This window comes from Dermochelys coriacea, chromosome 3, assembly GCF_009764565.3.
Source record: "Dermochelys coriacea isolate rDerCor1 chromosome 3, rDerCor1.pri.v4, whole genome shotgun sequence".
NCBI classification, from domain to species: domain Eukaryota; kingdom Metazoa; phylum Chordata; order Testudines; family Dermochelyidae; genus Dermochelys; species Dermochelys coriacea.
In genome coordinates, this window is record NC_050070.1 from 99984867 (window position 1) to 100011763 (window position 26897).

The 26897-nt window shown below is 37.6% G+C and overlaps 1 protein-coding gene across 2 annotated transcripts in view; it reads left to right on the forward strand.

The window, feature by feature from the left end:
- LAMA2 (laminin subunit alpha 2) overlaps positions 1 to 26897 on the forward strand; it is a 492564-nt gene that overhangs the window by 448993 nt on the left and 16674 nt on the right. Inside the window, exons 48-57 of one of the 2 annotated variants that reach the window (XM_038397415.2) lie at positions 4178 to 4302; positions 6014 to 6176; positions 7900 to 8044; positions 9204 to 9342; positions 11106 to 11117; positions 13734 to 13854; positions 15303 to 15479; positions 17339 to 17487; positions 20972 to 21148; positions 21791 to 22010. In XM_038397415.2, coding sequence (XP_038253343.1) covers positions 4178 to 4302; positions 6014 to 6176; positions 7900 to 8044; positions 9204 to 9342; positions 11106 to 11117; positions 13734 to 13854; positions 15303 to 15479; positions 17339 to 17487; positions 20972 to 21148; positions 21791 to 22010 — 1428 coding nt within the window. The remainder of the gene's footprint in view (positions 1 to 4177; positions 4303 to 6013; positions 6177 to 7899; positions 8045 to 9203; positions 9343 to 11105; positions 11118 to 13733; positions 13855 to 15302; positions 15480 to 17338; positions 17488 to 20971; positions 21149 to 21790; positions 22011 to 26897) is intronic. The other variant, XM_043510932.1, reaches the window with a different exon arrangement.

Below are 26897 nucleotides of genomic sequence, written 5' to 3' on the forward strand. Positions count from 1 at the left end.
ATCAAATAAATCTTGAAGCTTCTTCTTGAATCATTCAGTGGAAAATAACTGTCACAGTCAGTTCTTTATCATATGTTTTCATATCAGAAAATAGGAAAGGCAATTCCAAGATATCTGAAAAAACGTATAGTGACAGATAACTGCCTTTGCTACCCTCTCTCCCCATGCTTCCCTAGCTGCTGCAAATGGTGGCTCTAGCTTGCTTTCCCAGCCACTGAAAAGAAAGATTTAAACTTCCCCTGTGAGCCACAAACAAGAATCCCTGCAGCAAACACCAAACAATAATATTCTGCAAGCTACTAAGAGTCCAGAGGGGGCTTCAAACTTGCAGAGAGTATTGAACCTTCCACAATTACCAGCTGCTGAACCCCTGCCAAATCTATCTGGCTATTTAGCACAGCAACTCACTACCTCTCTTCCCTATATTTTCTCTTGCTTATACTCTGCTCCTTTAGGGAGAGAGAGTGAGCGTCCAGAGGCTACAGGTGGTACATCACACACCTAATATGGCTTTTTCCTCTAGTATCTAATATCTATGGTGTTCAGCCATGATAGATAAACATATTAGCTGGATATTTCTGAATTAATGCTCAGCAGTAACATATTTAATAATGTTGTGATGTCGATGCTCATATTAGGCTTCAGAGTATACACTCCATTGAGATGAATGGAGACAGTACTCAATTTTCAGAGACATAGCCATAATCATCAAACCCCCAATTAGACACAACCTCATTAAAGTCAGTAGAACTGCTTCTATCTGTACCAGAAGTGAATTTGACCCATTGTGTCAGTCTGGCTAAAGATGCAATTAGACAGCAACACATCTGGGTCAGGTCACAAGGGTTAGGACCCTGGTTCAGATAAGCATTTAATCATGTTCATGCTTAAGTCTTTCCCTGTGCATGAACTGAAGTCCTAGGAACTTAGATGCGATTTCAGCACGCTTAAATATTAGTGGTGTTTTCCTGAATTGGACCTAGAAGTTTTAATTAAAAACAAATCCACTGTTTACATTCTGCCAGACGGAAAAGCCATCAACAGACTTCAGAAAGCCCTTCAACCAGCATATTTGGCCTGTCGGCCAAGAGTGCTAAAAGCTGTGGCACAAAACTAAAAACTAAAGTTTAGTATATGGTTTTATTTCATTTCAGATTTTGTTTTTGAGCTATGAAAGCACAAATGAGTCAAGCACTCACACTAGTTTGTTTTAATTTGTACAGCTCTGCCATTTTAAAATGTCTGCATATATTTTTGAGCATAAATCTGGAGGGGGAAAAATACTCCCAGACCGAGCCTTTGTCTTACATTCCAGCTTGAAACAAAAGTTGATGTCTAGGTTATAAAGTCTGGAGAATCGGAAGGCTGTTGTGAAAAAGCTGCCACAGTCTTCACTGCAGCTGTGCCACCTTATACAGCTTTTAGAAGCAAAAATGACTAGCACTGTCCAAAGGCTGCCAATGCAAGAGGAGTTCATTTAATTAAATAATGTTTGTACTTGGTATTATCTTCTGCAGCAATGCTGTAAAACCTCAGATGTGTTTCTTTATAGAACAGATTATTTAAAAGCTATCAATCTAAGAGACTGATCTCAATTTATCAATCACAACTTTTTAATGGAAACTATTGATCGCAATGTACTGATGAAAAAGAAAAAGGAGTACTTGTGGCACCTTAGAGACTAACAAATTTATTTGAGCATGAGCTTTGATGAAGTGAGCTGTAGCTCATGAAAGCTTATGCTCAAATAAATTTGTTAGTCTCTAAGGTGCCACAAGTACTCCTTTTCTTTTTTGCGAATACGACTAACACGGCTGCTACTCTGATAAATGTACTGATAGTATCTTGAGAATATGCTACTGTCACTTAACTAGGACGTCTGTTGTTACCCAATATTCCAACTGCATAGAATATTTAATAATTGCTATAACATTTTAAACTTTATTGATATCATAACTAGTTTAACTAGTCATATATACTCTTTCCTTCCCTAATGTATTTAATATGTTCGCTGGACAAAACGGTTAACAAGAATAACTTGCAAATGATGCATTATAAACTATGTACCATATAAAAACTAAAGAAAAGATTAAAAATCTAAAGTAGAATCACAGGGGGATCTTGAAGATATGGGCCAAGAGAGATTAAAAGGTTCTGACACTTAGCAGGGTTTAAATCTGAAAATATAACTGAAAAATAAATGCTGCTATTTGGTTTGGTTTTTTCCAAGTTAGGAAGGTTGGGATAAGGCAGATGTGCAGTGGAAGCAATTCAGCACTTAACTTAAAGCATGTGCTTTCTGAATTGGGGACTCTAAAGTCCCAGTCACTCATCAGCATGAGGAATAGAAGTAGAAACCCCAAAGTATGTCTAACTGAGACAGAGTCCTACCCAGGATGAGATTTTGGCAAAGGTTTTTGAATAGCTCTAGTTTCTTCTCTTACTACCAGAGCTATCTTGAAATCAATCTTTCACCCTGGCAACCAGGGTTGAGAACAGTAGTCTGGCATGACTGTTGGGTTTTGAGGTTATATTTAAGAGTCAGAAAATTCAACATTTTCGGTGACTGTCTAGCAAAGTCTGTGAATAAAGGAGAATACTGTAACCTTGATTTTCCTCTATAAGAGAGAGAAGGTGGGTGAGGTAATTTCTTTTATTGGATAATTTCTGTTGGTGAGGCCTGAAGAATTGCTCTGTTTTAGCTCAACAGCTCGTCTCTCTCGCCAATAAAAGTTGGTCCACTAAAAGATATTACCTCACCCACCTCATCTCTCTAATATTCTGGGACCAACACGGCGATAACAACTTTGCATCCTCCTCTGTAAGTAAGTTTAGTTGTTAATTAGACAAGATGAACTCTTGCAAAAACTTATATCTTGTCATAGAGCAGCTTGTATAAAAAGCTGAAACTATCTGGACATTCATCAAGGTCAATGATACTTTAAAAGGTTCTTTCTCACTCACAAAACTAATATTTCATTTCACTGGGTCTCAGTCTGGGTGATCAGACAGAGTCTCAGATTTGCCCTAGGATATAGTATGAAATCCCTTTTTGTGTGTACGTCTCAGCTTCTTTCATATCACTTTCCTGCCCTGCAATGTTTATAAAATGTTCCTTTTCAGTTTTAAAAACCATCTATCATTTATCTGGCTTAGAGTTCTCATTTATCTTGCTTAGAGTTCTCAAGTTCTCATAAGTGACAGTAAATTTATACTTGTTGCTAATTAAAACATTTATGATTACCCCAGGAAATATCACCAGCACATTAAGACTTTCAAATCAGACTCTTCCTTGAAAGTTTTCAATATGCTCTTCTTCATGATCTTACAGATTAATATTCTTAATATTGATAACTGCTTCATAGAAAGAAGCAGGTGCTTGTATGTCTCAAATTCCTAAATGCATAGATTTTAAATCAGCTTATACTGAACCAAAACTTCAAATGAAATTAGATATTTTAGAAGGATGAACTGAGAGGAGATTTTTGTGCTCTTTCATATATTAGCTGAACATAGTCTCATGTTAATTTCAGTTAGATAAAATCAGCAAGACCCCGAGCAGTTTGTGTTACCCTAGCCTAGTAGGCTTTTGATATTTCATGGTTTAATTTTGCTTTGTCATGAGTAATTTTTTTAAATTCCAAAATTAAAGGATTTTTTCCAGGTTTAGCAAAGTGGGATAGTGATACTCATTATGCTAACTTGGTTTGTTTCCAGTCTTTCACTTACCAGGTTTTCAAGGAATGAATATAATGTGGAAACAGCACATTTGCCATATTGTGGAGGAGATTACACACAGTCCCTACCATGATCTGTAAAGGGAAAACACTGATAAACTCTGAAGAGAGTCTTCCATAGGTGGAAGGATAGTAACTATCATGTATACCTGGGGAGGCAGGTGGGGCAGTGGGATCAGGAAGAGAACCAAGAATTACTGTGCCCACACCTTTTCCCTAATCTTACATATCTTGCCTCTCCATTCCTACTGTCCTCCCATAGTAGCTCATCTATGCCCTGCCACTTATTTAAAAAAAGAATTTGTGGAATCAGAATGATATTTCATTAAAATTCCCCAGTCTCTTTCAGTTTTTCCTGTATCCATTACACAATTATGCTTTGAAGATAGCAGATCACTTCAAGATGCATTCTAACAAGTTCCATACTTTCCTGTTTGCAGAAATCAGATGCTGTAAGAGTCACTACCTTCACTGGCTGCATGGGTGAAACTTACTTGGACAGCAAGCCCATAGGACTGTGGAATTTCAGAGACACAAAGGGTGACTGCAAAGGATGTGCTATCAGGTGGGTAATGGACTGGCTTCTTTTTATGTTCTTCACCCTTTATGAACCTATCTGTGAACATGCACCATTTTGTTGTGGAGTAAAATAGGAATATCTACACCAGCCACACCCATATAAGTAAGCAAGTACAATATGGCCTACTGCACATTAATCAATGAATTAAAAGGAACATTAATAATTATGTTATAATAACGCCAGAAGGGAGTGTGTGTCCCCCATTTCATGAAGGAGATTTGCAATAACTTCAATAGACTAGTGGGGAGAGAGTGCCATGAGCTGAGCATAGTAAAATATTGCTCCAAAACTTATTGAAGTTGTGGAAAATCTCCTGTTGACCTCACTGGTCTTTGGATCAGGCCAAAACAGAGTAAAATCTCATTTCTCAAACACATTGATGATAATCCTGGACAGCTAGATTGGAAATCAAGATAAGGAATGAAAAAGAATGTTGGGGCTTAGGAATGTGTAGGAAAGTGCAAATTTACAATAAGAACTTTGAATTAATCACATAAAATTGCTCTCCTGGAAAATATACTTGAAAGCAACTTGCCATTAAACATGGCTATGTGGGAGTTAGAAATCTAAATCCAAAGTACTTTTTTGCATGTAAAAATGAGGGAACAGCATGCATAATGAAATATTTCATGAGGACGTATGCATGCCAGTTCTTTGTCTCTAGATCACTGGTTCAAATCTAGATAAATTCAGTAGTGGCCAGAAGCCACTGGTTGTCTGTCTGACAAGAGTGGGCAAGAATCCACATCACAAAAATCACCACCATAGAAAGTTACCATTAATTGTGTCTCTTGTTGGAAGTCTCAGATGAGAAGCCATTGTTTGAATGGCAAGGGAAACTGAACTATCTTCTCCCTGATACATGGTCTCTTCTTAACTGTCATGACCATGGTGTGGGCAGTCTAACCTAGTGTTCGGAGCAGGTGTTGGGGGTCAGGCCAAGTCCAATAACAGGAGATCAGAGTCTGAGACAGGCCAAACCAAGAATCAAATGTCAGGTGGTAGACAGGGTCAGGTTACCAGGAGATCAGCAGCGGGCCGTAGAAGTAGGTATCTCGGGGAAAGCAGTCTCAAGCAGGGGGAACCCAGTTTCACAGACAGCTGCCTGTGCCACTGCGTGGTTTATGTAGAAGCTGTGAACTAACCAGGAGGCCCAGCAATCAGATTCCAGGACTGGGGTCCTTGGTCAGAGTTCACCTCCTAGTCTGACAACATTTAGCAGTCACTGGGTGGCAGGTTGGAGCTTACTAGCTCTGAAAAGTCCATGGCCCAGGGGCTCAAGACCTGTGGTCTCTGACATTAACAGAGTTAAGGCACTGTGGCAGAACAGTGTGGGGAGACTGACGCTGCTGTTCTTGTGCTGTATGTCATCTGTGAATAAATAGAGGACTTCAGTCTCCAGGGCTGTCAATCTGACACCTACTAAAATCACTTAATAATAATATGATTACATAATGCTGTCATGAATCTTTTCCAATAAAAGATGCAAGATGAAATTATACGGACCATGAAATACACAAGGCAGACATGTCCCCTGTCTTTCTTCTAGACTACCTTCCACATCACATGGACTGAGTTTAAGGGTTCAGGTGTCAGAAAACATGTTTGTATAAAATTTGGCTTCCCTCAGATTCCCATGGTTCCCTTTTACCCCAAAGCAGCCAGAAAAACTGGTAGAAATTCCATTCTTTTATAGCCCACAGGTGCCAGACAGTGAAGGAACTATTCAGTTTGATGGAGATGGTTATGCTTTGGTGAGCCGCCCAGTCCGCTGGAACCCCAATGTTTCTATGGTCATGTTCAAGTTCAAGACCTTCTCTTCTAGTGCTCTGCTGATGTACCTTGCTACACATGACTTGGTAAAAAATAAAAACCTCTCATCATGTTTCATGCTATCGTTAAAATTACTGAATACCTGTTACTTAAAAGGAGAAATGGAAATTAAAAATAAAATGTGCTGATTATCACTTCAGTACTGAAGCTTGTGGGTTTTAAGGCTTGGGAGTTGTGGAGTCTGCCTAGCATGCTTGAATATTTTCATATACAAATCATTTCAGACTCCACAACTCCCAAGCCATAAAACCCACTAGCTTCTTGTGTTTGGATGTGAGGGGTGGAGGGGGGGGAGCAGCGGTGTGTTCATGTGGGGAAAATGTCAAGGGTGCAATTTTCATGGAAGTCAATTACTTTAGTGGGGCCAAGATTTTACTTCAACTTTTGAAATGCTCAAATTAGCAGAATTCTTTAATTCTCGCCCCCTCCCCCAGTTATGGTAAATTTTTGTGGCTTAAAATATAGTGCATGGGAAATGGATAGTCACAAGAAAGGATTGAGTACAGAATGCTTTGTGCCCAATGTGAGCAGCAGGATAGGGAAACTGTATGGAACAGCCAACAGAATGTGATGCTGGCATTTCTTTAAAAAAAATTAGTTAATGTTCTCACGCTACAGTTGAAATGGATAATTTCAGACATTGTTTATTAAGGTTGTTTAACTTTTTCATTTGTCTGCATTGTCAAGGGTCTGTGGACAGCAGGAAGAGGTTATTCCTAAAGACAGCTGGCCAGATTCTGATCTCATTTACACTGATGTAAATCTGAAGTAGCTCTGGTGAATTCCAGTCAGGTGCTCCAAATTTACAACATCCTAACTGAGAACAGAATCCAGCCCACTTTATCCTTCTATTATGGGTTGTGATCTTCAGTACAGGAGCTTTCAGAACTGTGTTTCTTGAACCATTGCAAAACCTTTAATAGTGGGCAGGTGCCATTGGCTGAGCACATTGTGCTGGCCTATTTCCAGTCATTGAACTGCATTAAAAGAGCCAAAAATACATTATTTTCATAAGATTACTTTTTCATGTAAGCAACTGTGGTAGTTGCTCTAGGGATGTTTTGCAGTTGTGAGTAAGAGGGTGCATGAGCGAGCCATACAATGGAAACACAGGTAGTCCATAACATCATTTCTCTTAAAATGTGGGCTCACACTAGGTTTGGTAGGCGCAGCCATGAGAGAAACAAGTACTAAAATTAAAACTTCTCTGATGGTTAAATGCCCCTGCATTAGTAGTTCCCCATTTCTCAAGTCATACTTTCTCCATTAGCCTGGTCTCTGGCTCCCTTGTGAGCTAGAAATTTCCCCCCCTTCATCCTACCAGCTTTTGTTTGCCCTGGATATTGTAGTTTATTGTACCACAGCTCCAGTCAGCCACCAATGCTACAACTTCAGGATATTTAAATATCAGCACCAGTGATTGACGGGAATTATAGCAAACTGAACTACCCAATTCCATTTGGGGTATATCACTGGCTAGAGGGAAATTGCAGGACAACCCACCAATTTAGCCAGTGACCCATATAAGAAGGTAGGAAGTAAAGAAAACAACTCTTTGACAGTACATTTCAGTGTACTTGAAGTTAGGGACTATAAATATCCGAGGAGTTTAACAACTTAAATAAAAACCCTGTACGTTGTCACTCAGAAAATAAACAATTGTTTCATGTTAAATATTGCTTATCACAGAGAACAGGAACCAGTCTTCCAGTGTGTCTAAACAATGTGTCTAATCTGTCTCATTAACAGAAAGATTTCATGAGCGTAGAGCTCAGTGATGGGCACATAAAAGTCAGCTATGATCTAGGTTCAGGTACAACTTCTGCTATTGGCAACCAAAACCATAACGATGGGAAATGGAAATCGTTCACCCTCTCAAGAATCCAAAAACAAGGTGAGTTCCTACAGTAATAACATCAGAAGTGCTCTAATTACCCTATCCAGCACAGCTAACCATCTAATCATGGGGAAGATGATGTACAATATTGCTGGATTAGAAAATTCTACAAGAAAGTGATTTAGCAACTTCTTTTGCTTAGGTTGCAGGTGGCTTAGGTAAGAAATGACTGATTGCAGAGTCAACCAGGTCTTTTATGATTTTCTTTTGAAACCGGTAGCTTAATTTTCAGGCATAACTCTGCCTAACAGCTGGCTAAATTACGTTCTAAAATGCATTTGAGTGAAAAATGTTTTCTTCATGCAGTGCCCTGATGTTGTTTAAAGTTCATAAAACAAACCTATGCAGTTTCTGTTAGAGTAGAAATTGGTTTTAGGCTTTACAATGCTTTTCATACTCTGGGTATCCCACCGTGCTTTAAAAAGTAATGAGTTAAATACTGGTAATGCAATAATTATGTAAATAAACACAGCAGCTATTATAAGTAACATCTTGCACCGTGTCATGGACATTGGAACCCAGATTGCAGAAACGAAGCATGTTTTCAAATAGTGCCATAGATTCTTTAGCCTCTACTTGTACAAAAGCTAAAGCTAAAGCTAAGCAGGAACTACAGGGGTGAGAGGGGAGTTTAGTCTCCATATCCATTCTGTGTTCCACCTTGGTTGAGAATCCTGGCAATTGTGTGTGGGATGGGGTTTGTTTTGTAAGGTAAGTATATGACCAATAGGACTTGAACTGAAATGTTTGACACTGAGCAGCTATCATATGGTAAAAGCTTTTCCTTACTTCTGTTCTGCATTGGATTCAAACCAACAAAGTAGAGGTGAAATGATCTCCCCATTCTTGATCTTGTCCTGAACTCTTCACTGAATAAAGTACTGACACTGAAGACAAACCAGTTAGAACTGGGGATAGAACATATTTAAAAATAAAGCATACAAGATTACTATGGCATTTTTCAGGTTGTTATGGCAACAGAGAAAAATATGTTTTTTTTCTTCCACCCAGATAATTTATGATTTGGAAATCCAGTATCTGACCTGCAAGTTACTATCCCACTTCCCACACTCCAAAAAAATTATTTTTCTTCTGTTTTTTTCCACTGGGTAATATAGTGTTCATGTCTGATTTTCAATTTCTTAATCTTTTCCAGCCAATGTATCAATTGTAGACATAGACACTAATCAGGAAGAGATCATCGCAACATCTTCTACAGGAAGCCATTTTGGTCTCAACTTGAAAGCTGATGAGAAAATATATTTTGGTGGATTGCCAACTCTCAGAAACCTGAGGTAATTGGACTTAAAACAATATCTTTGCCTATCGGGAGGGCATATAATGTAAGTTTATTATATGTACCTATTTCTCCTCAAGTTTACTTGCCAGGAGAATGGTGAATTCCATTCCCAATGCAGGACCAAAGGTACTTGGCATTGATCCTCTTGAGTGGTATTTCCTCTGTAAGTGCTCTCTCACACCTTAAGATGGCTCGAATTGTTCACTGCTCCATTTGAAATACACTGTGAGCTGTGACTATACTACAGTAAAGGCTCCTGATGCTTTGTATGGAACCATAATGATGTAACTGGGCTTCTCTTTCTCTGTACATTTCTTCGCTTCCTATAACAGTGGAATTTGCAGTTCCAAACCTGTAGCTCAGAGAAAAGCCCAAGTCCTGCAATGACTTAAGTACATGTTTAATTTTACAAACATCAGTAGTCTCACTGAAGTCAGAAACTATTCATTTGCTAAACATGAAATGATTGCGTAAGTCTTTGCAGGATCATTGCCTACTATACTTTCAATATGTGTTACATAAAATGTATGGCATGTTGTACTTATTTTAAAATCTATTTGAAGACAAGAGTTCCATTTTTGAACTCTTCAGAAAGATAAAATTCCTTGTGCTCAATAATTTATATTGAATAGATTTAAAATATCATGCAGTATACTTTAAATGCAATGAAATGTGGTTAATTTCATTTTATTTTATTTTTTCTGAAAGTCCAATCCTCAACTGCTTACTCGGGAAAAACTTCTCCACAGTACATTTCATTATGTATAAAATACATTGCATGTTTTTTCCCTGTACTTAAGTATTTAAGAAATGGGATATGAGATGCTGGAATTTAACAAGGGGCTTTTAAATAATCTGAAAAATCTTGTTGGGATTCAATGAATGCTCAGCTATTTCTGCAACACAAAAAAATCTGAGCTACAACAAGGAGATGAACTATAACATATACAAGCCTATTAATCTGGGTCAACTTCATTTACATTTCATAATGACAGTCATAAAGTCACCTTGTGCACCGGGAAGCCTAGCTATAGTTTAGGGGGCTGTTTCACAACCAAGGGGAGAACAGGGATATTTTTAATTTATTACGTTTAATTTACGGTACCTCTGATATCAGTTTACCTTGTAATAAAAAAGCCAAGCTGTTTCCCTCATGATGTCTCACATTGCATTATGTAATTGTGAAGTCACACTGACATGTGCCAAATTATATGAAGAAATTATTCCTAGGCATATCCTTTCTGGTTGCTTAGGAAACCAAGAACACCCTAGCTATTTGAAACTGTGGAAACCATTGTGCCTGTAGCTGTGATTCATCAGTTGTGACCTGGTGGTGCAAGATGCATGTTACAGTAAATTACTATCAAAGATAAAGCTGAGCAAGCAGCAGACATCGAGATACCTGTGACTTTGTAAACGCCAGGCTGTATCAGTCCCAGACCCATCTCCTGCTAGTTCTTTCATGATTTTATTTTACTGAGGACTAATTGTAGTAACAAATAATAAAACAATTTATGATCAATATGACATTTTATGGGAGAATGTGTGGAGGGGAATAACACTGTTAATTGTGCTAGCCTATTAAGGCCTGGTGTATATTTATTTAAATTAAAAGAATCTCACCAACCAGCATCTGTTTTCACTGGGAGATCTCGATCAATTTCAGTCTGAAAGGTTCTGAATGTAGATAATGAATATCATTTTCTACAATGAATGTAATTAAAAATAAAATTGTTTTTTCCCTCTCTTTTATCCTAGTATGAAAGCAAGGTAAAAATAATTAAATATCTGCATGACTTGCATGCATTGAGTAAGTGCAGCTTGGTTCAGGTGGCAGTGCAGAAGCAGCCTGTGGGTAGCATTTACACCCGCCGTTCCCCTGGGGCTGTTAATTGAGCAAGTTGCTCCTGCTGCAACAGGCAAAGTTGCTCCTATGTGCTTAACACTCTCTTGTTGCAAGCTGTGCACACACATACCCAAATACCTTTCTCGCTTCTTCACATAGCTGCTTGTGTCTGCTGTAGGTTGTTTTGTTGTTGTTGTTTTAATTGGATCAAGATCCTAGTTAAAGAAAGCTAGGTACAGGCTAGCAACAGGCGATTTCTGTTCAGCATGGGGCAATTTAGTGGTTCAACAAGTTCAGGGCCTGGAAGTACTGTTCTCGAAGGCAATGATTTAATTCCTAAAAATGGCAGGAAGGTTAGCAGCAGATCTGTGTGAAACTTGCCAGTTTGAGCCAATGTGGGGTTGCGACACCTTTTGTGCATGTGTGTTTCAGTTTGGGTGGGTTTGTGTTCTGGAATTTTGCTTTGACTTTTCAAGTGTAAATTCAGTTTTGCCCAAATCTCCATGTTAATACCTGGTTTTGAGTCAGAAACGTGCAATTCTCAAATTAACAAACCCCAATGATTAGAACAAAGCCATACATGTCTCCCTTGAAGCTCCCTTACTTCAGAGAAACCCTACTTAGGTTCACCTGAAATTCAGCCCAGGTTTTCAAAAACTGTTGTGAATCTCAGAAAATCTCTGGATGAAATTTGACCTTGTTTCAGTAAAGCCCCAGCATGAAAGCAGAGTTAAAATTTCATACAGAGTTAAAGTTCACATAACTCTACTCTAAGAGTTGGAGGTTGGAAATAGCAAATTTCTGAAATTGGAGATGTCAGTGAAAAAGGGTAGGAATGTGGAATTGCTGTTTGGATGGCCAAGACATTCATGTGGGTATTTGTATAAACTGGTGGCGTTTGGGTAACTGCGAATAATTGCTGCCAATGAGATTGCAAAACAGCTCAGCTGCTGGAAAGTTAAATTTCTAAAGAGGCACTGAGAAGAGATGGGATGTAGAGAATCAGAAATGAAAGACTGACTATAACTGAATGACTGTGAATAAAGCAGAGTTTGGATTATTTTAGTAAACCAGAGGGTTAGTCTAATTTATGTAAAGGATGCAAAATTGTCAGAATCTGTGCTGTGCTTTCTGAGATGGCTATAATGCAAAGAATGGCTTTCAGTTCCAAAATATATATTTGAAATGAACTGTTTATATTAAGTTATTTTGTAATTAATGGCATTGAAAATCATACTAAATAGTTTTTTCTGGGATTCTGAATTTAATGCCCTGGTTTTCAGTTTTAATTCCCCAGTTTTCGTTCCTTGTTATTTTCTAAAAACATTTTTCTTTTGTTTGGTTGGTCAGGTTGTCCCCATGTCTCATTAAGATGTTTGTTGTCATCTCCAAAAACTGTAATAACATGAATTATTAGTTAATTCACTCCAGGTGAATTAACTACAGTATCAGTGAATTAGCTACAGGCACTGCTCCTCCTTTTGGATTTAGTCTCCATGGCTTGAATAGCGGGGGGGGGTTATGGAGTTCATGGGGTTCAAACTGGGGATCATGGAGCAGTTCGTTCTTGCTAATTGGTGGCTAATGACTATAATAAAGGGCCGACTTGGCCACGAGTCCTGGGACTTGATTTAGTACCCTGAGAGCTGAAGTCTCTGAATTACTTCCACACTAGCATGCTAGTTATGGTGGAATGCTCAGCAGTTTTGTCGTTTCTCCTGGCATTGAAAGACTATGCAAACCATAGCACAGGAGTTTTGCAATTACATTAGGATGCCCTTCATGACGTGGGTGTGGATCCAGATCAAAAACCAAGTGTTTTGTGGGGGAGAGAGTTAACTGACTGGGAAAGGCTGAAATAATACTATGGATTTTATAGAATGGTATTTGGGATAAAAATGAGGGATACGTAAGGAATGAATCTTATTTCATGAGAGCAAAACAAGAAAGCTATTTTAGTCAGAAAAATCCAAGACTTGGAATGAAATATTCTTGCAGTTTTTAACAAATATTTCATCCTAAACTTCTTCAAATTACAAAAGTCCCTCTTCCATCAAAATCTAGTATTTATATGAAAGAAATATTTGTCTTCCAGTCAAGGTCTTTCCTTGTTGTTATGATTTCCAGCCTGCATCTTTCGGCTTTGCCCGGAGGACAGCTACCTACTATTTCGTAGTTTACCTCATTTAAATGTCAAAGGTGACAGCACTCCTTTAAAGGAAAAAAAGAGTAGAGCCAAAGACTATTCTTGTTGGGGGATGAGAAGAACATCCTTTAACACCTCTGATGGATGATGGTAGCCAGACTGTATGTGTGCTGATGGGCGATGGAAAGCAGGATGTACTTTGTGTGTGCGCAAACAATGCTCGTCCATTCAGATGTGTACCTGTGCTTAAAAAAAATACAGTAGAGTATCTTTGTGCATATGAATGCATGAGTGTGTGGGTCTGATTGATAAAGTCTCTATAGTGGGCATAGAAAACATGTTGCATGTTAACTCACATGATGAGCGCTATGGTTTTAATTTTATTTTTTTACAGGCCTGAAGTGAACTTAAAGAAATATGCAGGCTGCCTCAAAGATATTGAAATTTCACGAACACCATATAATATACTGAGCAGCCCTGATTTTGTTGGCATAACCAAAGGATGCACACTGGAGGTTGGTTAGTCTGTCTCATATTTACTTTAGGTAAAAGGATGAAAAAAGATTGTCTTGTTTTGCTAACAACACAAGATATCAATCACATACTGCATGCATAGGGTGGGATTTTGAAAACTTACCTTTGCTCCAACCTTTTGCAGACAATGGGAGCTTTACTATTGATTTTAACAAGAATAGAGTTAGGCCAACTCTATATTAGTTACTGTTTATAGCATCTTTCATTATAAAGGATACTAAAGCACTTTACAAAATACAGTACCTACCATAGATTGAGGATCATTGAAATGCAGCTAGCTCTAGGCTACACAGTGACAACCCATTAAGGCACAGTTCCACACAAAGGACTCTCACACAGTAAGCTGCGTAAAAATAATTGTTTCTGTCTCAGAAAAAAGAAGGGTTGAGTAACCCTACCAGGATTTAAAAATATACCAGTACTACATAGCATTTCTGAAGCACTTTCTATTTGAGTTTCTCAAAGTCCTTTACAAACATTAATTAATTTACAATTGTAATAGTACTGTAAAATAAGCATTGTTATCCCCTTAAAATCAAACTCTTACAGAATTACACAAACTCTTTTGAATCTCACAAAATTTGGGGTTTGTTGTAAATTTTACAGTAAAAGGACGATGCTAAATATGAGGCTTAAAATAACACTCAGCTAGTTAAATGCCCTGGAATTTCAAAGAAAAATATTGCAGATGTCTGTCTGCCTTCCTCATCTGGCACAATCTACTATGTCTCTGTCTGAGGGCAACTCCACTCAACTTACCATTTTGTCAGTAATTTTAGAAAAAGTGACCGTATTCTCTACACCTAGTTGGAATGATGCACAAATGGGCAGCAGTTACAGAAAACCTGATATAAAATGCATTGATTTATTATTTGATGATATACTGCATGTCTTTAATTGTGCTACTATCTTCCAGTGTGCAAAATAGTTGGGCCATGGCAATACGTGCTTCATTTATGAGTTTATCTTATCAGTGAAGCAGTAATGTTTAGCAGATGATGAAGCAATGATGAATGATTAATAGAAAGTGTATTCTGGTCAAATTTTACAAATAATAGAATCCAATGCATGTTCATATTGGTTATTGTTCTTTACTGGATTGATTTAAAAGTGAAAGAAAAACAGGAAAAGGAAAAACAGTCAGATAAAATAACAATAAGCGGTCACTTTTAAATCAACTGGATTCTAAAATAAGGCTGCAATTACGTAAACCATTCATTCCCTCTGAAATTTAGTATTCCAGAAATGTTCTAATAATGATTGATGGTACAGACTGATTAATGCTTGTGCAACACTTTGAAAATGTAAATGACTAAGTATTATAGTCTATCTCAATGCTATGCATTAATAAATATAACTTTATGGGGGGGGGGGGTTCGTACTTCGTTTTGTGTCATATCAATTCACCTTCTCTCTCTCCTTTCCACAGAACCTTTACACAGTTAGCTTCCCCAAACCAGGTTTTATGGAACTGCAGCCAGTCTCATTTGACATGGGTACAGAAATCAACCTGTCCTTCAGCACCAAAAATGAGTCTGGGGTCATCTTATTTGGCATAGGGGGAACACCTATACCCCCAAGGAGAAAACGCAGACAGACTGGGCAGGTAAAGAACACTACAGTAGAAGATATGGAAAATTCATAACTTCTGCTGAGCTTTTTTCACACAGCTTGTTGTACCCAGCCGCTGCATTGCCATGATATATTTATGATGAAGTAGAAGTTCAGTGCTGCTGAATGAGGTTTTTCTTTCCAAAGCTTTTGTTTGTTTGGTGGAGAAAAAAATGGGGGTTCACAATTTACTTTTGCATTGAATATTGGCTTTATTTAGGATTGGGGGAGTTAAATCCTCAGAATTCTGTCAGTTCATGTTTTCATTTCTTTGATTGGGTAAAACAAAGCACTAATATTGCACAGGGTTGTTTTTCTTTGGTATAATGATTTGACAGTATTTACAGATCAGTTCTGGATTTCTCTAAGTGACTGCTACAACAGAACCTACTTTTTAGCCTAAATACCAGATTTATTTTTATGTCCTATATTTGCTTCCATTTTTTTTATCAGACCTGAGTAACAAAGAATATTGTTCTTTGGTTCTCCTCAGGACTATTCAGACAATGTTTATATGCTGGATTTAATTAAATAATTACTGCAGTTTCTACAGTAATTTTCCAAAAACCCCAGCTTCCTGTGGGTCCCATTCTGCTTTCCTTGTGAACCCACATTTCCCATTGACCTAAATGCCTCATGAATGTTACTAGTGTTTGGGGATTTTGTAGAATACTGGGGTTTGTTTGTTTTTAATACAAGGGCACAGCTTAAATGACACCCCAATCTCCCCTTCCTCCCCAAAATAAAGGCTAGTTTAAAAACCTTCAAGACCTTGAATTAACACCAGCAAAGCACAGTTTCTACACCACCCTAGTGACTAATTCGAAAAACTACAGACGTTGTTTGAGATTATTGAAATAGTAAAACAAAATGCTTTGCTATTTTCCTTGTACAATACATTTGGTAATTGATTTTCCACTGCTCTGCCCCACATCTATAAGATTGTATTGGAACAGAACACTTGGTGGCTTGAAAGAACGTACTCCAGAGTCAACACATTTAAATGGCTGATCCATAAAGAAACATACGTACGGTGGGAACTACTTCCACAACTTCAGAACATAGACAAGAACATGACATTGGTTGCTGGAGTGACTATGGGATGGATCCTGGAAATCCGTCACAACATGATACTAGTCACTGGAGTAACTATGGCTGGCCATCATCCTGCAAGCCCTCCATACACAGAACTCCCATTGAGATCCATGGAAATTCTGTGCATGGAAGGTTTAAGATCAGGCTTTGTAATAGCAAAAAACCGGGATGCTTTGGAGCTGAGATTCTCTTTTCTTCTCCCTACATGCATGTAAAAAGGGTAAAATATTTTTAATGGCACTTTATACGTTCCTTGTTGCAAAATGTCATTAAAGATGTTGCTTATGTATCTTAGGCTATCTGAATATAACAGCGAAACTGAAATGGCTATATCTTAACTGCCTCAAGGAGTGTAACAACCATTCTAGCTCTCAACGTCAGATGCCAGGATTTGAGTATATTCCTGGTTAAATTAGGCTCTCTTTTATACCACTGTAAATGTAAAGTAACACCTTTGGCTTCAAAAAAGTTACTCCTGATTCATACTAGTGTATGATGGCAAAATTTGATCCACTATCCTCAGTGGGTGGAATTCTAAGTGCAGCCCCAGCCGGTTACTATGTTTTTATGCCTTAAGTAGGATAGTGGCACAGTTCTTGAAGAGCCTGTAATGAAATTTTTCCTACCACCAGCAACAGTAGGTGGAGCAAAAGAGAAGGGATGTGCTTTACTAAGGGAGAGCTTGGGCAAATGCAAAACTAAGAGAAGCAGTTCCCTTCTGAACGTGGCTTAGCTTTTAATAACTGTCCCACATTACAGGCCTATTATGCCGTGTTCCTGAACAAAGGTCGATTAGAAGTGCATATCGCCCCTGGAATACGAGATCCACGCAGGATCACCATCAAGTCTGAATCCGGCGATTTTCATGACGGTAGAGCACACTCCATCCGGATAGAAAGAGTCAAAGGGTAACAAACAAGGACTTCAGGATGCTACACAACTCACAGTACAATTAATTCAATCACCATAATAAACAGATGACTGAAATCAGTATTCCTTTTTATGAAAGGAGGAGAGTATAATATGTGCACTGTTTTCCTTTACCCCCCATCCCCCCAAAGGCAGTTTCTGACTGCTAATTTTATTACTGTATAGGCTAAGTCTACATTCTTTAGTGAAGTTATCAGGCAGCTCCTCTTAAGATTTTCATTAATCAAAATTGCTATATTTAACCTTTTGGTACTTGGCAAATGTATTTTATTAATCTAATTTGTGTGGATGAAAAATAAATCTTCAGAACAGGAAGTCATCTTTGCAAGAGTTGTGGAGAAAGACAGCTTCAAAACAGTAGCAGCGGCAGATAACCTTTCCCAAATACCACATGCTAATTTTTATATATATAGTTACAGTGGTGTCCAATTGAGTGAGTTAAGAAAATGAAGATACATAGTAGTGGATTAACACTACTGTTTCTTTATCACAATGAAGCCATTGCAGATATTTCAGCTATATTCACCCCTTCACTCAACCTCCCTTACCACTTTTTCAGACACATGCACCCAAAAGGCTATTAAGGAGATGCACATTACCATTTATTAAGGATGCCCGCATATTGTCATCTTGATGTGTAGGGATTTATGCAGTTACTATTATTTATATTCTGTTACTGCCCACAGTCTTCAGTCAGGATCTCGGCCCAATTGTGGAACGTACTGTACAAATATTCAGTGGTCTTGTGCATACTAGGAGAAAAGATGTTTTTATAAAACATTGTAAGTAACATGTGATAGCTAGCATTTTATAAACTCCAATGTATCCAGGGCAGATTGTAATTGAACATATTAACTGATGAGGTGAACCGTAGGTGCCTCACTATGATTCACCTTGACCAGCTAATGTGTGAAAACTACAGTTAAAACTATTATGGTCATCTAGTCTAAACTCCACTTATGACTTTGTGTTTTTCCCAACTGCCTAGAAAAACTTCCTCTTCCATCTAGTCACCAGGTGCTTTTTCTCCCCTCTACCTTAAAACTCACTTCTCTTGGCTTTGCCTTCTTTCACTATAATCTCTGCTCAGGAGAAATTTACTGCCTTTTTCACCTGTTTGTTGTAAATAATCTCCTACTGCAATTTTGTTCCCAACGCCAGCATTTCCTATCATTTATTTTTTGTTAGATTGTAAATTCCTAGGGCCAGAGATTTTTTCTGTTGTTAAAAAAAAAAGAAACCATCATGCTCTCTTGAAAGACTAATGTTACGTGATGATGATAATACAAATTTTTAAACATACAGGTAAACTCTTCTAACTTGAATAACCAAATAAAACTGCTTATAACAAAGGTAATAATCTCTTATAATAAATCAAAACATAACTGCTCTACAACGCCATCCAGTGATGAGAGATGCATATTAGAATCAAGCCTTCAAAATTTTCTCAGTAGCTCTGTTTCAAAAACAAATTAAATGAAGACTGTGCACTTCATGTAACACAGGCTGGATTGGAAATGAAAAGATATAAATGATTAAACCTAACCCCTTTATCTGCTTGTCATCAACTCAGGCTTAAATATGGGGCGCATCATTTGAAAACTCTTCAAGTAGCTAATTGTCCATATAATTATAAACAAATTGCTTCCCATTCCAGGATAATTGTAGGATAGTTTTCAGGATCAATGCACTATATGGTATTCTGTTGTAAAACGTGTAAATGTTTTCTATGGTAATCTGAAGATGAGATGAAGTATTGTACTTGGCTGAAGGTGTCAATAAGCAACAATGTACAGTACAAGCAATTCCTGCAGTAGAATGGAATCTAAGAAAGGCATAGTGTACAACTTATGTCTTTTGATCAAAATGATGCTACCTGTAACTATGAAGAGATTGGATGTTTTGCACACAGTAAACCTAATTTTTAATTTTTGTGCATACATTTGAGTGCCTGTTTCTGCATATGAGCATCCAAATAACATGTACTTGGGTGTCTTAACTTTGAAAATTGGCCTCCCCTGGATAATGTTTTTTTAATTCATTTATATTCTATAATTTACAAGATTTGTATTATTTGGAGTGGGGGTGAGGAGGGAGGATTGAATTTTCTTTGTTATATGAATCTATAGTTGAGAAAATGAGGTTATTTGCCAGAAACTGACTCTTTCAGAGTGTTCTGTGGGTGCTCACTTCTTCTGAACAAATGAAACTGATTATTTAGGCACCTAAACATGGATTTAGATGCCTAACTCTTGGCACCGATGTATAAATATTTATTCCCTAATATTTAACTTCTTGTGATCCTGAAATAGAGAATTGACTCAACATCTCTAAAATAACAGCACACTTGATAACCTGCACCAGAGTCTTCCAGATTTCTCTCTCTCTTTTGTTGTCCTTACTCTCCCATGGCTAATGTCTATTAAATCCAGTATAGCAATGTAAAGAAATTATGTCAAATAGCATTCCACTTGCACCTTCAAAAATAGTGAAGTTCTGATCCACCTTTTGGCACCGAGTTCACGTGGAATTAGACTTGCTACAGCCTTTGTCCATTTCATCACTCATCTTCAGATTTTCCCAAAGATAGCAGCAGATAGATTGCTGACCCTGTTATTGTTATGCCTTATTACGTTATGTTTGCTACCCATCAAAATAACTCACTGTCTCTCTACATCTACATTCTCTGTATTAGTACCTGTTTCCTTCTTTTCAGCATACAGGTTCCTAACAACCTAGATTTCTCTACCCTCCTAGCCTTGTTATAAACGTGGTAAAAATCTTTCAATAATTTTACACTGACATACATGGGTATATGCCTCTATCTCACTGATCTGTAGCATTGTCTTTGTGTGACCTCTTTTCTTACATTTGGACCATGTGTTTGCATAATTACAGTGAACAATCCACATGGCTTTCTCCCTTACCTCCTTCCCACAAAACAGACTAACCATATATTTTTTAAATGTACAGTATATATCTACTGTTGATTCCTGCAATCAGAGCACTCCAGAGCATTGTTTGTCCCCTAGCAAGAAGATAATAACTAGTACAAACCATAAAATAAAGAGCCAGACAAAATGTGACCCCATACTATTATATCCCACTGAGCCCTATTTGATTATACATAATGTCACGTACAGCAGGCTTGACTCTTTCCATGTCAGTGCTGTCATGCTTCCGACTACTATTTTCAGTTCAGCCAGAAGCTACTATTACGGCAACTCCACTGTCTGGTGTTGCCATGCCCTGATGGAGAATTAATGAAGGAAGCATAGTAGTGGCTGTGAACCTGTTAGTAGCTAATATTTGCTTAATGTGGTGTTGCTAATCATACCATTTGGGTTCACCCAGTGTGATAGCCGGTGCAGCAGTAAATGGTGCCTGCAAAATGGTGATTTTAATAAAAGCAATAGCCATAGTAGATCCTTTTTTATTCATTTGCTTTTAATCTTTTCCTAGGATGTTTACTGTTCAAGTAGATGAAGACAGAAGCCAGACTCAGAGGCTACCTACTGATCAGTCTATAACTGTCAAAAAGCTCTTTGTCGGAGGGACTCCGTCTCACTTTCAGGCTGCACCTATCAGGAACATACCCCCTTTTGAGGGTTGCATATGGAATTTTGTCATCAATGCCATGTAAGTAGGTCTTACTAGTGCTCACAAATGTTTTGTTTACTGAAGCGATAAGCACCTCATCTGCCAAGAGAAAAGCTGCTCTCAAAATCTAAACTTACGCAAAAGGATACCTAAAAACTGCTTTATAAGCCATTGTTCTTTTTGGTATATCAATATGCAGTATGCACTTGACAGGACATAGGTCTGATTTATTGAGGTCAGTCTCCTTCAGGGTGCAAGAACTAGTGCCTGCCCACAAAAAATACCAGAGTATTCTACAGCCACATTCCAGACCACAACAGCTTACCTGAGTAATGCGTTGGTGTTATAGATCATTACAATGGAACTCTGTGCCATTGTTTTTAAATAAGGCTGAGATCCTGGGCTGTCAGATTATGGAAATTAGTATGCTTAGTATGGAGCTTTAACCATAGGAAAGGTTCTGCTCCGCTAGGTTAATGATCTGGAGGGAACAGGTGGACACAAAAAAGGGAATGGTGAATGAAATGGAACTTCTGCAAAACAAATCATATTGATAACACTTTAAAGCAACATACTCAGTGCTTGGTCAAGTGTGAGCACAGAGCAGTACCATAGCTTCTTCCGTGACACAGAGAGGCAGAGGAATTGATGAGACCTATTGATTTTATTGTATCTCCATAGCCCCATGGACTTCGCTCAGCCTGTGTCCTTTAAAAATGCAGATATAGGCCAATGTCCCACTCTAGAACCTGAGACCAGACTTCCTGAAGATGAAGATGAAGCTACCCCTGCTTCTGTCTTGATCCAACTTGAACCTGATGCTAAAGAGGAAAAAGAGAGCACAACTACCACCCCCAAGTTTTCTTTCTCTCCTCCTCCACCACCTTCACCTCCTGCACGTGTAAGTGTATATTGCGCCTATGAAGAACAGTTTTAGAAGAGAAGTCTCTTTTATGTGGGAAGAGGAGAGGAATCAATAATGGTGCCTTAAAATTATGATGATGGTAGATGGCTAGAGGATATTGAGTAGTTGGGGTATCTACACTATTATAGAGTTCTGGATGTTTCATCCAGCAAGTAAATGAAGCAGTTTATCAACTAAAGCTCAGGACAAGCTTGAATCCTGAATCATATTATTTTTTTCCTCAGAAAAAGCTGACAATAGGATGATCATAGCATCCTGAAAAAAGAACGAAGAGTACTTGTGGCACCTTAGAGACTAAAAAATTTATTAGGACATAAACTTTCATGGGCTAAAACCCACTTCATCGGATGCATGCAGTGGAAAATGCAGTAGGAAGATAGATAGATAGATAGATAGATAGATAGATAGATAGATAGATAGATAGATAGATAGATACAGAGAACGTGAAAAAATGGGTGTTGCCATACCAACTCTAAGGAGATTCATCAATTAAGGTGGGCTATTATCAGCAGGAGAAAAAAGCTTTTGTAGTGATAATCAGCATGACCCATTTCAAACAGTTGACAAGACAGTGTGAGAAACAGTAGGGGGGAAATTAGCATGGGGAAATAGTTTTTAGTTTGTGTAATGACTCATCCACTCCCAGTCTTTATTCAAGCCTAATTTAATGGTGTCCAGTTTGCAAATTAATTCCAGTTTTGCAGTTTCTCGTTGGAGTCTGTTTTTGAAGTTTTTTTGTTTGAAGGATTGCGACGTTTAGGTCTGTAATTGAGTGTCCAGGGAGGCTGGAGTGTTCTCCGACTGGTTTTTGAATGTTATAATTCTTGACGTCTAATTTGTGTCTGTTTATTCTTTTATGTAGAGACTGTCCGGTTAATGCCCCTCCGCCATGTACATTAGCCAAACCGGACAGTCTCTATGCAAAAGAATAAATGGACATAAATCAATCGTCAAGAATTATAACATTCAAACCAGTTGGAGAACACTCCAGCCTCCCTGGACACTCAATTACAGACCAAAAGGTGCAATTCTTCAACAAAAAAACTTCAAAAACAGACTCCAATGAGAAACTGCAGAACTGGAATTAATTTGCAAACTGGACACCATTAAATTAGGCTTGAATAAAGACTGGGAGTGGATGAGCCATTACACAAACCAAAAACTATTTCCCCATGCTAATTCCCCCCCACACACACACTGTTACTCACACCTTCTTGTCAATTGCTTGAAATAGGCCATCCTATTATCATTACAAAAGTTTTTTTTCTCCTGCTGATAATAGCCACCTTAATTGATGAGTATCGTTGGAGTTGGTATGGCAACACTCATTTTTTCATGTTCTCTGTGTGTATATATTTATCTATCTTCCTAATGTATTTTCCACTGCATGCACCTGATGAAGTGGGTTTTAGCCCAGAAAGCTTATGCCCTAATACATTTGTTTGTCTCTAAGGTGCCACAAGTACTCCTCGTTCTTTTTGCTGATACAGACTAACACGGCTACCACTCTGAAACGTAGCATCCTGAGTCACACTGAGATGATATGATTCCATTACATACCCCCTTTCTCCACCTCTCCCCTCTTTAATCTCCCAAGAACTCCAGAAAGTCACCATGGCAATCACAGATTTTGTTTTTGTTGGCTTTTCCTTCATTCCTCCAAAGAGTTGTGTCATTTATGTGCTTCTTTTTTTTTCATGGTCGAGGACGGGACCACATTGAATGATTAAAAGCTCTTTTATAAAAATACATGCCTTGCTATCATCATATTAGGATGTAATGCTTTGCACACGTGTGCAAATAAAAATAAAAAGGTGATTTCATTAAAATCAGCATCTATATCAGAAGACTGGAAGGTAACAGATGTTTTTAAAAAGGTGTGATAGGGAATTAGAGACCAGTGAATCATACTTTGGCTTCCAGTAAATTAGCTGAAATGATAAATTATAAATAAGGGCCAGATTTTTCAAACTAAATTAAAGCAAAGGGAGCTGCTGGATGGTGGCTGCTTTTAAGAACCCAGCCGCTTCACTGACATGCCTAAGTAGAAACTCAGCTCTCTTGAAAAACTAGCCATAGAGAAAGATTAATAAAACAGCTGATTGAACATCATCAGAAATTTATGCCTCTCTGATCTACTAGAATTCTTGAAATATGTCAGTAAAATAATGGACAAATGAAAACTGACTGATCAAATTTACTTTGTCAAAAATCTTTGGTGATCTCCATCACAAGACTATGTCACAGGTTGAGAGTTAAGGCTGGGATTCCTCATGCTTCAGGATTTAAGACAACAACTAACTGATTAGAATTAGAAAGAAGCTTCCCCTATGGGAAATTTTTCTCAAGATGGTATTTCTTGCACCTTCCTTTGGTATCAGCCACTTTCAAGGGATACTGATCAAGGTGGACCACAGGTCTGATGTGATATGACGATTCCTGGGAAATTTTATAACCTTAGCCAAAAGACTGCTGAATCATAGAATCATAACACTGGAAGGGACCTCAAGAGGCCATCTAGTCCAGTCCCCCACACTCAAGGCAGGACTAAATATTATCTAGATCATCCCTGACAGGTAGTTTGTCTGATCTGCTCTTAAAAACCTCCAATGATGGAGAATTCACAACCTCCCTAGGCAATTTATTCCAGTTCTTAAGCACCCTAACAGTTAGGAAGTTTTTCCTAATGTCCAACCTAAACCTCCCTTGCTGCAATGTAAGCCCGTTGGTTCTTGTCCTATCCTTAGAGGTTAGCAAGAACAATTTTCTCACTCTTCCTTGAAACAACCATTTATGTATTTGAAAACTGTTATCTTGTCCCCTCACAATCTTCTCTTCTCCAGACTAATCAAACTCCGTTTTTTCAATCTTCCCTTATAGGTCATGTTTTCTAGACCTTTGACCATTTTTATTGCTCTTCTCTGGACTTTCTCCAGTTTGTCCATATCCTTCCTGAAATGTCGCACCCAGAACTGGACACAATATTCCAGTTGAGGCCTAATCAGTGTGTAATAGAATTTCAAGCTTCAAACTCCTGGCAGTGCAAAACTGGGTGTTATTGGCAAGAATTTTAAAAATGTGTATCTCAGTAAAGGAGCTCAGATGATTAAACTGTTAGAGAAAGTTGTTCCTGCTCCAATACAGAAATATTAAAAGTTGGCAAAGCATTTTCCTGGACAAATAGTTCAGGTGCTTGATATAGTAAATTGGAAAGTATTGTGAAAAAATCCACGGTCTTGAGTTTGTTTTTGTATAAACCCAGAAGTTTATTGCAACTCTGTAGCTGTGTTGTCTGAGTTGTCTGACCACCCTTATAATTTCCCACAATCGAGAAAATTTAAATCAATACAAATAAAAAAATGCTTCATACCATAATTTGAGCAATGGTGAAAATGTAAATTGATACAAATTTAAAAATGCTTAAAATAAACATTTATATTACCCATTGAAATTATAAAAAAAAAAATTAAAATTGAATTCTGCCCAGCCTACTTATATAGGATCTAAAGCAACACTTTTGATTACTACCCACAAGATGGCGAAATTGTAACATGATGAAACTGATACATTTCCATTTTCAATTAAAAAAATTATATAGTTCCAAAACACTGAGTCTATGACACAAATATACAGAGCAAAGAAACTCCAAGATAAAGATGATAATCCGTTTTGCCACTCTCCCACTCTCATGAAAGAGAGAAAGTCAGGCTGTTTGAGAGAAGGGTTTGTTTCTTTCTTTATTTTTTTATTTTGCTTCCATTGCTTGGCTGTCTTCTGTCTATAAATCTGAGAGACTCTTTCCAGTGTCTCAATACGTGTGTATTTATACTAGCCATTTTTCAAGGGCAAAATTAAGAGGAATAAATGTTAGTTAATATTAGTTAAATGTTTAATATTATTTACAATAATTGTTATTGTTTAATGTTGTTGTTTAATAAAGAGATGGAATTTACACATGAGGTACATGGAACCATGGTGAATTGTGTAATCCACATATATTGCCCAAAGTAACAATCTGAATAAAAATGTGTGAAAAATTCACATGTACCAATACCCCTGAAGTTTCTCTTTTGAAAAATAAAAGTGTTTTCGAATTCTGCATATTCAACAGCACCTTAAATAATCTAGCTTTTTCACATTTATTTATTTATTTTTACCTAAATCCTGCTCAGTGGAACTGGGCAAATAATGGATTTTTTGGTTTACTGGTAATTCTGAAAAATTGGTGGAAAAAATCATTTTGGGCTGACTCGTACAAAATTTATTAAAAATTTTCAGCAAATCAAAAAATAATTTTAAGTTGCACACAAAACATTGTGTTTTGATTTTGAACACTTTAAATCATTTAGATAAAGCTAAAGAAAATTTTAAAATGAAAAATAATTTTGAATCAAAAATCAAAATGTTTCATTTTGAAAATGTTGAAATAAAGGATTTGAATTGTTTTCAGAATTTTTTTAAGTGTTGGGGTTTTTAAAAAAAAATTTGGCGGGGGGGCTAACACAATTTGCTGAAATCTACATGACTTTGTCAAATGTTTCAGTGTTGCTGAATTTGTATTTTTTGCCAAAAAAATTGTATTGAAAAATTTCACTCAGCTCTATTGCTCAGTATTGGCACCTGCAACAAAGAGCATAACCATGGTTTATATCAAAACAGCGGATACATCATTTATGATTCCGTAATTTATTGCCTCAGAGTCATTCTGGAAGAATCTTACTTTCAAATCCATTCAACACAGAAATTTACCCACATCCAGAGGGCCCAAACAAGACTTTGCTATACTTAAATCCCACCCTATTCATAAGACTTAAGTACTCATGTGCTCTCCATCTCCACAGCAGTGAGTTGAACCCTTAATGA